General features: G+C 42.9%; 1 protein-coding gene across 1 annotated transcript in view; it reads right to left on the bottom strand.

Annotated features, from left to right (window-relative positions):
• NR3C1 (nuclear receptor subfamily 3 group C member 1) overlaps positions 1 to 14,008 on the bottom strand; it is an 89,444-nt gene that overhangs the window by 49,223 nt on the left and 26,213 nt on the right. The window contains exon 3 of the mRNA XM_015830544.1: positions 623 to 786. Within this exon, the coding sequence (XP_015686030.1) occupies positions 623 to 786 (164 nt within the window). The remainder of the gene's footprint in view (positions 1 to 622; positions 787 to 14,008) is intronic.

Here is a 14,008-nt window from a genome sequence, read left to right on the forward strand (position 1 = left end):
GTTAGGGTATTAACTCTGAACATCACAGTGAAAACTGGTCAAGGAGATTAGGGAAAATTGACAGAGAAGGGGTACTGGAGATTCTATAATGTAAAAACAAACCATTCTTTCCTGATTCAACTTAGACCTGGATTAGAGGGCATAAGTCTGTTCAGCTGTTTCTTCAAGAACAAAAGAGGTTCCTAAACCTTAGGCCTCTGAAAATCTCTGGACAAAATACTACAAGCAAAGCATCATGATAGATTCATAATTTGGAGGTCCAAAACAGCAGCCAGACCTTCTCTAAATCTTCCATATATTGCTCCACCTTGCTTCAACACTACTCCACAGAACTGCCTTCTCTGCATGCACACACATGACTAGAAGACTGTAGAAGGGCTGCAAAGTAGATGCAGGGAAGCTTTAAGTAGCTGCATTGTGCTACTAGTGTAGTTCTCCTGCATGGTTTCCTCTTTTGCTACTTTTTGTTTGAACTAGAATCTTTATCTTTTTTTTATAATAAGCTAGTAATTCCTCAAGAAAAAAATAGTTGTACTGAGATTATGGATGTGGAAGAAAACATTAATTACTTATACAATAAAATGCTAGTGACTCAGATTGTAATAATCATATTGCTTCCTACCTTCCACAGCTCTTTTGAAGAATACTTTGCAGCTGCCACATGTCAGGACACCATAATGACACCCAGAAGCCTCATCTGAGCAAACAAGGCAAAGCTTGGGAGGTGGTCCCGTAGTTGCTGAAGAGGTAGATGGTGAACTGCTCACATCAGATCTCACTCCAGGGCTAAAGAAATATTTCAAATAAAATTAAATTTGAAAAAGGAATCAATCCATAGACAAAAAAGTTTTAAGAATATTACCAACATTTAATTTTCTTTTTTGTTCTTGGACCAAAAAGCAATTCAGAAATAAGTTTATAAAATAAATAGATTTTATTTCTATTTATTTCTGAATTAGAAAGGAAATTTGCTAGGATTTTTATCTCAGCAAATACTGTTAGAATATCAGCTAGAATCTACCCAAGACAGCTTTAATCTTTTAAAAACACTGTCTTGAGGCCATTAGGAACAACAGAATGCTTTAATATGTAAACACGATACTTTTAGAGAGATAAAACCACAATACTTTCTTGAGGAAGAAGCATTACATAATTACTGGCACAGCAACAACTGGAACGGAGCTGGCTGTTGAAGGAAGTTAAAAATTCTGATGCAATCATTTCCATTAGATGAAAATTAACATCAAAGTTATACAGCAACCTGGATACTTATTTCCGAGACATTTGCTCTGAGTTAGAAACCAGAATCAATGACCTTCCAATTGACACTAAATTGCAGTGGCCAAAATACCTCATCACTGATATAATAGCTTAGGCTTCTCAAAGCTATAAAGCAGGGCTTTTCAACCTTTTCACCCATTGTACCACTTTTAGGATATGGCAATATCCGAGTACCACCAGTCGCCTAGCAAGGTGTCAAAAACTTGCTGTCCCCCCCCCAAAAAGAAAAAAAGTAATAAAGTACAGGTAGTCCTTGACTTACAACAGTTTGCTTAGTGACTGTTCGAAGTTACAATGGCACTGAAAAAAGTGCCCCCCAAGGCACAGCCGAGCAAGACACCTGCCTGCCCGCCCGGCGGCGCTCTTCCTCCTGTCCGAGGTTTTCATTGTTGTGAGCATTTCTGTTGAGGATTGGCAGCGGGGGTGAGGTGGGAGGTGTTTGGTTTTTATTCCCCCCGTCTGCTGGGTGGTTGCAGCAGGTTTTGGTCACTTCACATGACCCTGGGACACTGTGACCGTCATAAATATGAATCGGTTGCCAAGCATCTGAATGTAAATCACAAGACCCTGGAGATGCTGCAACATTCCAGCTGATCGGCGCTTCTTCTGGGCTCAGCGGAAGCTCCAGGATTAGCGCCGAGCTCCAGCTGGATCCTGGTGCTGATCCCGGTGCTTCCCCTGAGCCCTGCCAGCCCTGCAGCTCCAGCCATCTCTCACTCAGGCTTGTGCGGTGCGGCCACGGGTTCAGCTCATTCCCCTCCCCCGCTACCACTTTTCTAGGATGGTCATGTACCACCCGCCAGGTGCCAATGTACCACAGGTGGTACCCGTACCACTGGTTGAAAAGCTCTGCTATAAAGCATATCTGGGGAGCCATGTTTTCTACGTGTCTCAATCCACTTTAAATAATAACATGATTGAAGTTACTTTAAAATACAATGCTTTCATATGATTTCAGCAAACATTTAGGAAACCTATGTTAATTTAAGAATGATATCCATTCAAATAAGTAAATATAGAATAATACTTTTTAACCATACCTTTAATAATTTCCTAATTTTACATTATTGCAGTTGATGAACAGGGGAGAATGGAAAGGGTAACATTACTTTCTTATTTTATAAGTTACTTTGCACTTCCTTTTGAGATAGTAATTTTTTTCCTGAACTATAATTTCACAGGATAGTTACAGGACTATAGGTAGTCCTCGACACAATTGAGCCCCAAATTTCTTTTGTTAAACGAGACATTTGTTAGGTGAGCCCCATTTATGACCTTTCTTTCACAGTTGTTAAAGTTAATCACCACCGTTGTTAAATAAGTAAAATGGCTATTAAGTGAATCTGGCTTCCCCATCAGAAGGTAGCAAAAGATGACCACATGGCCCCGGGACACTGCAACCATCGCGAGTCAATTGCCAAGCATCTGAATTTGATCATGTAACCATGGGGATGTTGCAACTATTGTAAATGTGAAAAAAAAGGTCATAAGTCCCTTTTTTTCCAGTGCTATACTAACTTTGAGTGATCACTAAATGAATTGTTGTAAGTCGAGGACTACCCATATGTTTAAAGCAGGCGTGTCAAAACTGCCGGCTCGCGGGCCGGATGCGTCATGCTGAAACCGCGCCCACCCCATTGCCGACAATGGGAAAAAAATCACGATATGTCACGACACGTCACGTGACGTTGCGAGTTTGACACCCCTGGTTTAAAGCAAAAGGAATCAGGGTTGGAGTGCCGGATCTAATCAATTACTATCAGTCATGAGAAAAGCAATCTAGTTAAAATTACAGGCAGAAAAGTGAGTTAGAAATAAATATTTTGGATTTTTCAGAAACATTAAAAATTCTATGATTTTTCTTAATTATAAATTAAGCTGAAAAAACCGAATAATTATCTACTTTATTTGGGTTTGAACGCCAAAAATTAATTTTGCTTAATGGCTTATGCAACCCTTTCCTCTATCACATTAATCAGCAATATAAATTCTTTTCTACTCAAACCTTCATATCCCTACCTTATTACAGATCAAATATAGGAGCACTAGCTTCTATAGTTTATTATCACAAACAAAGTCAATAAGGTTTACCTCAGCTCCCGAAAACAAGATTATTACGGCAGCTTACAAAATATAAGAAGTTTTCCATAAATACCACCTAGAATATCCCAGGTTTATTTATGACATCCTAAAGTAAACTAGGAAACATTATAGATAGTTTTTGGTTAACCACAGTAACTGGGACTAGAATTTCTGTCACTAAACGATGCAGTTGCACAGTGCTATGTCACATGAGCACGCTGCTTAGCCACTGCAATCCCAGCAGTCCCCATTGCTATTGTTAAGCAAGGACTTCCTCATGACTTCCTATGGCAGTGGTGGCGAACCTATGGCACGGGTGCCAGAGGCGGCACTCAGAGCCCTCTCTGTGGGCACGCGCGCCGTCGCCCCAGTCTTAGGCCTTCAGCTGGGTTTTATAAAACCTTTTCACTTTAGGCCTCTGCCACCGTGTGCAAAAAAAAAAAAAAAGGTTCAATCAGTCAATTAAAAAAGATCTTGCAAAGTTGGAATTGATTGATTGAACTTTTTAGTCCCACCCAGTCTGCCATTACCACCGCGGCCATGCCCACCCAATGGGCCACACCCACCCAATTGGCCACACCCACCCGGCACTCGACAATGCATAAGTGGGTTTTGGGTTGCAGTTTGGGCACTCAGTCTCTAAAAAGTTCGCCATCACTGTCCTATGGGCTTTCAATAAGCAAAGTCAATGGGGAATTCAGGGCTTGGGGCGGTTGGTACTGGGAGGACATGCAAGCAGCTATCCCAGCATAATGCAAAGCTGCAGCTGCCCCTGCATAGCAGCATGGTATACAGACCCAACCACTCCAAGCTTAGCAGCACAGCGTGAAGACCCGGCCACACTGACATCGCCAACCTATGCTCCATGGACTCTGTTGCCAGCGGACTCTTCTTGTTCTTTGCTGTCTTCTTGTTCCTGCTGCTGATGAGGTGTGCCCAGTCTGGCCCTTTGCAAGGCAGCTGCTGGCCATGTTAGGCCTTTTTCCTGAAGTCTCACAAGGAAACGGAAGAGTCATACCAGGCACACTACATCAGCTGTGGGAGCAAGAAGATGGTGAAGATCAGCAGGGGGCAATGGAGCATAGGATGGAAGGGCCTGCAGAGTGCAGGGGGCCAAAATGGCAGAAATGGGGGAGGGAGAAAGGCGGACTGAAGTGGCCCCGCAGTTCTAAAGTGGTCTGCCAAGCACCTGAATTTTGATCAGGCGCTTGGGGCACTCCAACTTTGGCGGACTGGGTGTAAATATCATTCATTTAGCACTGTCGAAACTTCAAATTGTAGCTGAATGAATAGATGCTAAGCAAGGATTTCCTGTAGTTTTTAGCAGCAGTCAATGTAACAGAGAAAGAGATGATGCAAGGTTCAAAATGTTACAGTAAGAGAAACTGGAGTACAGATATACGATTTCAGGAAGACAATTGCAACACACCTAGAGAAACATTAGTCAGGATCTCATGCACCAAAATTGTCAAATCAATCAGAGCATAGGAAATTAAGAGCTTTTCAGAAATAAGATACTGAAAGTGCAATCACAGGCCATTCCAATGAGAAGAAAAAATGGAGTGGGGCAACTGAGAAAATAGCTGGGGATGTATAGGGAGTTCTGACCGAGTTAAAGAAACATTTAGAGGAAATGGAAGATGCGCTTACCAGCAAATAGCTAATACCTGCAAGGGAAAAAAAAGTCAGAAAGGCTAAAACACAACTTGTGTATGTGTTTTAATTACGTCAACAGTCAAAGGAACTGATGGGCCCACTACTTGGGAAGGTTAGTAAGATAATTACAGATAACAAGGAGAAAGCAAAGCTCTTTTTAGTCTTTTTCTCAAAAGGACCATGTGTTCAAATAGACCAAAGTAGAATAAATAACAAAAGGAAAGAATAACAATCCAAGGTACTGTAAGTAAAAAGATGGTTAAGAGTATTTGGCTGTCACAAACAATTTTAAGTTCAAGGACCAGATCAATATCTTATATGTAAGACTCCTGAAGGAGCTTGAGAATATCATTTTGGAGCCACTTTCTGTGCCTCCAAATAATCACTGAGGCAGGCATAGCACCATAGTACTGGAAAAGAGTAGAAGTTTTTCCTATCTTTAGAAAGGCGAAAAAAGGGAATGTAGGTAACCAAGACTGGTCACTTTGATATTGATACTGGGCAAGATTCTGGAACATGTTATTAAGCAGTTAACCTGTGAGCATTTAGAAAAGAATATACTGCTTGTCAGAAGCCAGTACGGGATTATCAAGCAAATACTTATAGGATAATACCAAATTCAGAAGAAGCTTGACAAAATCGGCAACTCTAATTTCAATAGGGACAAATGCAAATTTGAGTAGGAGAAAACAAAAATCAAAGACATGAATATTGAATGGAGGGTAATACTGAGCCAAAAGGATCTGGGTGTCTTGGTGGGTTACACGCAAGCAGGAACCAACAGTGGGATAGAGATAGGGGGAAAAAAAGCAAATACAATTCTAGACTGTAGCAATTAAAATATTGATCCAAAACCAAGTTGCTGAAACTAGTTGTACGTGTAGCCTTATTTAGAGACTGAAAACAAATTGGAAATTTGGACTGCCGTTCTCTAGCAGTCCACAGTCCCCTGTAAGCCACAATATGCCCTCTAGAACAGTTGGAACAGTATATTTGCTTCAATTTATCACATTTGCTTCAATCTATTTACTACTAAAAATCTTGTTGTCGTGACTTTTACTGGGGCAAAGGGCAACACTTTTTGAACCAAGGTATCTCAAATGGGCTAATTTACAGAACGTGTCCAAAATTCAGGACCCATGTCTTTCGAGATGACATTTGGGAAAATTGTGGCTTCTTCAGTGCTACTGGGTGCTGCTATGCTGATGTGGTCATGTGATCTTCAGTTTCAATGTTCATGACAGTTTCACAGTAGGTCTTGCAATCTTTTGCTCCCTCCCCCACCCAGCAGCAAGGAATCGACTCAGAATGTAGCTCTTAAAAAAGCAACAACTTTAAAGTACATGAGAAAGGCCTGAATATTTTTATTACTTTATGTGCCTGTTTTCTGCCATGCAAACATACAGATTTATCTATATACCATATTTGTTCAGGAATATAAGACACATACATAGTGACCCATCCTCCTACATTTTTTCATAACAACTTTGTTAAGTAGGTTGGGCCGAATGTCACCATGTGAACTGCTGTGGCTGCAGATACAGTAAAAACTGGACCTCTTGAGTCTATACATTTTTTTTTTCCTCTTGGAGATGAAGGCTGGTATCATTAGTTCCACATGACAAACAAGAAATTAATGGCAACGCGTCACTATGCATATTGAATAATGAACCATGAGAATGAGTTTAATAACCTTCTAAGAGGAGGATGTGTATTTCAACACTACGTGGTTGACATAGCTAAGAATGAAGGTGAGAGGCTGAGTCACATGTGAATGAATCAAGAAACCTTGAGATCAACAACATATAGCGAGGCCTGACAGATGCAATTGAATGATGATGATTTTAGAAACATTGGAAGGTGCATCATCCTCTCTTCAACCTTTACTGGTGAACCGTAATATATTATGGAATAATGTCAAGATAGCATGATGTATATATGGAAGTATGGCAATACTTCATTTTTCATCACAAGGACATGCAGTCCAAACTGCCCAAAAATATAACAGAATCTTTTTTTTAATCAGCAGTCAAATGAGTATTCAATTTGAAGAGAAAGTTGTTCACAAAGTAACTCACTTGAACATGTGAAAAAAAATAGTGTGTTCCAAAATGACATTGTCATGTTCCCGAGAATTATGCTCAATATTCAGAAGGGGAAGATGTCCCTCTTCAGGGACATAGTTTCCAATGCAGTCATGGAGAATGTGCTGATTTATCTGGAGAAAATGGTATTCCAGCATGGTCAGCTGTAGGTCACTTTTAAGCCGAGAAAAAAAGAAGCCAAAACATTATAGTATTCTTTAAGAATGGCAGATCAATTACAAATATGATCATTAAAAGTGTCTTAGTAAAACAAAAAGCACCTATATTGCTACACATTTTTCTTCTTTAATAAAATGCTTTCTTTATTTTAAAACCAGAACAATAGAAATCTGCCCAGTGATTATTCTGTTTTTCTGTTTAGATAAGGAAATATCTCTGATAAGATGACCCAACAGCTCATGGATTATCTAGTAATTTTTAACAAGAATCTAGCGGCCACCTCTTATAAAAAAAATTAAAAATAGGAGCCACATTACTTTATACATTCTATGAAGTATTTTATATGCACATTCTCAGATGCTGAGGTCTTCAAGACAACCCTCAAGATATTTAAGGACAGTCACTGAGGTAGGGGGTGGAGAGTGTACTTTTCAGCCATAATGTTTTTTTTTTAAAAAATTGTTTTAAATCTGAACCTATGGATTTTTGAGAGTTTATGAACAGATTTATAATATTCTGAAAGTGAGGGGTCCTTGGTGCTCTGTATACCTGCAGGTGTAAGAATACCTCTCCATGAGTGCCTCAGCCTTTCAAATGATTTGTGGAGCCCTAAGAATTACTATCACTGCTAGAATAAAAATAATTTTGTTCTGCAGTTATTAAATTTTCAAAGCGCCATATATGTTAGAATGTGCTATTAAAGTTTAGTTTTGAGCATTTCCTTTATTATCAGCCACAGGGAAAAAAAACATTGAAAGAACTTTTCTTTTGTAAAGATTAGGGTAAATGAAATGTAAACTTTGTTTCATACAACTTATGTAGTTTTTTTTTTTTTTTGTATCTTTAGTCATCTACAAAACAACAACATTTCTTTACTTCATTATAGGGGAAGAAAGTACTTTACAGTAGGGGTCCTCAACTTTGGCAACTTTAAGACTTGTGGACTTCAACGCTGGCTGAGGAGTTCTGGGAGTTGAAGTCCACAAGTCTTAAAGTTGCCAAGGTTGAGGACCCATGCTTTACAGAATATGGAAGTTTTTACAATATTTGCATATACGTTTATTGTTACAGCAAGATATAATCACATTATATCTTATATCACAATAAATTTAGAGAGTGTTTGGGAAGGATTCCATGGATGAGAATCCTCAAGGGGAAAAAAAACTCAAGAAGCTTGGGAAATTTTGAAAAGTGAGATTATAAAAGCCCAATCTAGCACAATATCAACGAAGAAGAAAAATAACAACTCTCAAAAAAACCCAACATGGCTGCATAAAGAACTCTGCTAAATTGAAAGACAAAAAGGACAAGTATAAAAAGTGGAAAGAGGAGCACATACGTAAGGCAGAATACCAGCAAATAGCCCAAGCCTGGAAAGATGAAGTGAGGAAAGTTAAGGCTCAAAATTAACTAAGGCTTACAACAAAAGTCAAAAATAAGCTTCATTCAGCATGTAAAAAACAAGAAAAAAAAGCTTCTTTCAGCATGTAAAAAACAAGAAAAAAGTTAAGGAAATGATTGATCCATTAGTAGGAGAAAGTGGCAAGAAAGTGACAAGCAACAGGGAGAAAGCAGAACTATTTAACTCATTTTTTGCATCTGTCTTTACAAAGAGAAAAAACAGTCCAACCTATCAAAAACAGTACTGTAAAAAACAGATTAGAAACACAAGATAGGCAAGAAAATGGTAAGTGAGCACCTGTCCATCCTAGATGAGTTCAAATCACCAGGACCAGATAGATTACACCCCAAGGTTCTCAAGGAACTGGCAGATGTGATCTCAGAACCACTGAACTATATCTTTCAAAGATCCTGGAGCACTGGGGAACTACCAGAGGACTGGAAAAGAGCTGACGCAGTTCCCATCTTCAAAAAAGAAAAAAAAAATGGATCCAGGAAACTACAGACCTATCAGCCTGACCTCAATACCTAGGAAGATTCTGGAAAAGATAATCAAGCAACGAATCAGCGAACACCTAGAGGCAAACAAAGTCATTACCAAAAGTCAACATGGGTTTGTCAAAAACAGATCATGCCAGACAAATCTTATTGCATTCTTTGATCAAGTGACAAAATTAATGGACCAGAGGAATGCTGTGGATATAATTTACTTGGACTTCAGTAAGGCATTTGATAAAGTAGACCACAACCTACTACTTGATAAGATAGAAAAATGAGGGTTAGACACCATCACCACCAGATGGATCTGTAGCTGGCTGACCGGCCGTATTCAGTGTGTGGTCCTCAATGGAACTGCATTTATTGGAGGGAAGTGTATAGTGGGGTGCCCCAGGGCTCTGTTCTGGGCCCAGTGCTCTTCAACATCTTCATCAAATATTTGGACGAGGGGATAGATGGGGAACTCATCAAGTTTCCAGACGACACCAAGCTGGCAGGAATAGTCAACACTCCAGAACAGTGGTTCCCAACCTTTTCTAGAAAGCTTCTGATATATTCTCACACCCCTTATAAAAGTTCAAAATAACGGCAACAAATTATATATATACACTATAATTTTGAAAACCCAAGTTTTCGTATCCCCTGGAATATCATCTCACACCCCTGGTTGGAAACCCCTGCTCCAGAAGATAGGCTTAAGATACAGAAGGATCTTGACAGACTTGAACATTGGGTGCTATCTAACAAAATGAAATTCAATGGTGAAAAAAGTAAGGTTTTACATTTAGGCAACAAAAATCAAATTAACAGGTATAGTATAGGTCACTGATGGCGAACCTTTTAGAGACTGAGTGCCCATAAACCGCCCCGCCCCCTGCTTGCCCCTATTCCACACCCACTCCTCCCCCTACTCCACCCCGCCCACTCGCAGGGCCACCCACCACCTCCACGGCCCACCGCATATCGCCCAGGCGGCCCTGTAGCGCCATGGCAGTCATGCCCTCCACCCGCACCCAGCAGCATCATCTACACGTGTCGGGGTGCAAAGATGGAGTCTTGTCCCTGCTGCCTGGCTGCCATGTTCTTGGCTGCACTGCTCCACGCGGGCCGCACCCAGGGGTGACTCTCCAGGGGGGTTGCTGGTGAGGAGAGGGTCGCTGGGGGAGGCGGGGCTGGGGCAACGGCATGTGTGCCCACAGAGAGGGCTCTGAGTGCCGCCTCTGGCACACGTATCATAGGTTCGCCACTACTGGTATAGGTGGTACCTTGCTCAATAGTAACTGTGAGAGGGACCTCGGAGTCCTAGTGGACAATCACTTAAATATGAGCTAGCAGTGTGCTGCAGCTGTCAAAAAAGCCAACAGTACTAGGCTGCATTAACAGGGATAGAATCAAGATCACATGAAGTGTTAATACCACTTTACAATGCTTTGATAGGGCCACATTTGGAATATGGCATCCAGTTTTGGTCACCACGATGTAAAAAAGATGTTGAGACTCTAGAAAGAGTACAGAGAAGAGCAACAAAGATGATTAGGGGACTGGAGGCTAAGACATATAAGGAATGGCTGCTGGAGAAGCAGCCTGAAGGCAGGACAAGAAGCAATGGATGGAAACTAATCAAGGAGAAAAGCAACCTAGAATTAAGGGGAAATTTCCTGACAGAACAATTAACCAGCCTCCAGAAGCTGTGAATGCTCCAACACTGGAAGTTTTAAAGAAGAGACTGGACAACCATTTGTCTGAAATGGTATAGGGTTTTCTGCCTGAGCAGGGGGGTGGACTAGTTGACCTCCAAGGTCCCTTCCAACTACTACTACTACTACTACATTGGCATTTCTGATAATAAACACTTTATCAGATGATATATTTTGACAGTGGACATACTTGTAAGCTGCCTTAACTCATTGACTGAGATGGACATCTACAGAAATTGAACGAATGAATGGATAAATTTGGACATCACAACTATCTACAAGCAAAATGTTAGTGCTGAAAAAGGGGCGTTGTCTTACCTGAACGCCTTTTCTCAGCATGACAATGGAGAATCCACCAATGGGTTTTGCTTGTCTTCTGCCCCTAGACTAAGTCAGCCAATTTTTGCCACGCCTCTCTTCCTGGGCCTTCCTCTTCCCAGTCTCGACTGAGGCGAAGCTGTTGGCTATGTTTCCCGTGTGTTGGCTCAATCTTTTACCAGCACAGGACCTGACTGGCCCTAAGGGTGGGAGTGAATTCTCCATTGTCATGCTGAGAAAAGATGTTCAGGTAAGACAATGCCCCTTCTCCAGTATGACGAATGGAGAATCCACCAATGGGACGTACCAAAGCCTCACTGTCCCTGTGGGTGGGAAGCTGTCTGGGCCTGTGTCCCACTTCCTGACACTACGCATTGAAGGACCCTCCTGCCAAATGAGGCCTCCGCCAATGCGAACTTATCTAACTTGTAGTATCTTATAAAAGGGGAAGGTGACGCCCACGTCGCTGCCCTACATATTTCCTCAATCGGTGCCTGAGTCGCCCACGCTGCTGATGTTGCAGCGCTGCGAGTGGAGTGGGTAGTGATTTGTCTAGGAACTGCTAGCAACTGCCCCTGGTATGCCTCTGCTATGCACTTCTTGATCCACCTGCCAATTGTGGATGCTGTGACCCTTTGACCCCTTGAGTGCAAGTGGAAGAAAACGAACAGGGCCTCCGATTTGCGGAAGGGTGCCGTTCGCTTTATGTATGCCTTAAGGCCCTGCGAACGTCTAAGGTGTGCCATTTGCGCTCCAATTTATGGGAGGGCTGAGGACAAAAATCTGGTAGCACCACCTCCTGTGCCCTGTGGAGTAGGGAATTGACCTTGGGAATGAAGGAGGGGTCCAGACGTAGAACCACCCTGTCCGTCTGGAATCTGCAAAGATCTTCCCTAACTGATAGTGCTGCCAATTCTGAAATGCGCCTTGCTGAAGTAACGGCGACCAGAAATGCGACCTTGAGAGTCAAGCACTGTAATGTGCAGGTCCGAATAGGTTCAAATGGAGGTGAGGTAATGTCCTGTAGGACCTTAGACAGGTCCCAGGAGGGATATCTGTGGACCGCGGGTGGTGTTTTTTGTTGCGCCCTTTATGAAGGATCGCACCACTGGGTGCTTGGCTTGGTTCAGAGTTGCCATATGTGAGTACAGTGGATAGGGCGGCCACCTGTCTGCGAATTGTGTTGGGTGCTAAATCCCTATCAAGACCCTCCCATAAGTAGTCTTAGACCCTTGGGATAGTTATCTTAAAGGGGTCTAGTTGCTGCTTTGTGCACCAGCTGCAGTAATTTCTCCACGTGGAGTCGTAAATTCTGTTGGTCGTAGGCCTTCTTGAGGCCTGGATTGTCTTGATGACTCTTTGTGAATAGGCCTCCCCTTCTAGGAGGCTCCGCTCAAGTGCCAAGCGGCTAGTTGGAGCCACTGTGGCTCTGGGTGTTGTAGAGCCCCCTGACTGACGGAGATTCTGTCGTGGGGAATCCTCCATGGAGGAGATATAGAAATACTTACGAGGTCGGCAAACCACGGCCGTCTTGGCCAGTGTGGCGCAATGAGTATCACTTCTGCTTGTTCCTGTAATATCTTTCTGATGGTTGCTTGCATCAGAGGAAGAGGTGGGAAGGCGTATAGCAACCCCTTCGGCCAGTGTCCCTGGAGCGCATCTGCTCTCTCCATCCCCAGTGACGGGAAGCGGGAGAAGAACCTCGGGAGCTGGGCATTCCTGGGGCTTGCGAATAGGTCCAGCACTGGATGGCCGAACCTCTCTGATGCTTCCCTGAAGAGGGCTGGGTGCAGGCTCCACTCCAAGCGGAGCCACTGTTGCCCTGCTCAGAAAATCCGCCTGCTGATTCGCTACTCCTGAGATGTGCTCGGCCCTGAGGGAGGCTAGGTTGTCCTTGGCCCATGTTCCTAGTGATTGGGCCTCGGCCATGAGGGGTTTGGATTGCGTGCTCCCGTCGGTTGACGTGTGCCTTTGCCGCCACATTGTCCGTGAGCACTAGGACGTGCTGGTCCGCCACTGTGTTGTGAAAGTGACGGAGGACTAGATGTATGGCTCTGAGTTCTAACCAGTTTATGTTGTGTCTTAGATCCTCTTTTGACCATTGGCCCTGTGCCAGTTGTGATTGTAGGTGTACTCCCCAACCAAATAGGCTGGCGTCCGTGGTCAGAATGACTTGGGCAGTCTCCTTGAACATGTGTTCCTTTCTCACTGCTGGAGACTACCACCACTGGAGCGACTTTAGGACTCTTGATGGAACCCTTACTCTTCGGTTGGAGGAGCCGGTTCCCCTTTTTTGGAACGGGAGTAGGAACCACTGCAGGTCTCTGGAGTGTAGCCGTGCCCAGGGCACGATTGCTAGACATGAAATCATCTTTCCCAGCAAGTGGGAGAGAGTGGCCAGTGTTGTGGTTCATTTCTTTCGAATCAGCCTGACCAGGGTTCGAATGCTGTTTTGGCGTTCTCAAGAGAGGTAGACTTCGCACTTTAGTGTGTCTATCACAGCTCCTATATGAAGAAGGCGGGTCGATGGGACCGTCTGACTCTTTTGGAAGTTTACTGAGAACCCGTGTTCCTGAAGGGTTCTTAGGGTCAGTGTTAGATCTGACTGTGCTGACTGGACTGACGAGGATTGGATGAGAATGTCGTCCAGGTAACACTGGATACGCACAGGAATTGTTCGCAGATGTGCGGCGAGTGTCGCCAGTACTTTTGTGAATACTCTGGGAGCTGAAGAAAGTCCAAAGGGCAGGGCCCTGTATTGAAAATGCTGTCCTGCGTGACAGAACCTGAGAAACCTTCGGTGTTCCGGAA

This window comes from Protobothrops mucrosquamatus, unplaced genomic scaffold, assembly GCF_001527695.2.
Source record: "Protobothrops mucrosquamatus isolate PMUCROS unplaced genomic scaffold, P.Mucros_1.0 scaffold_245, whole genome shotgun sequence".
NCBI classification, from domain to species: Eukaryota; Metazoa; Chordata; class Lepidosauria; order Squamata; family Viperidae; genus Protobothrops; species Protobothrops mucrosquamatus.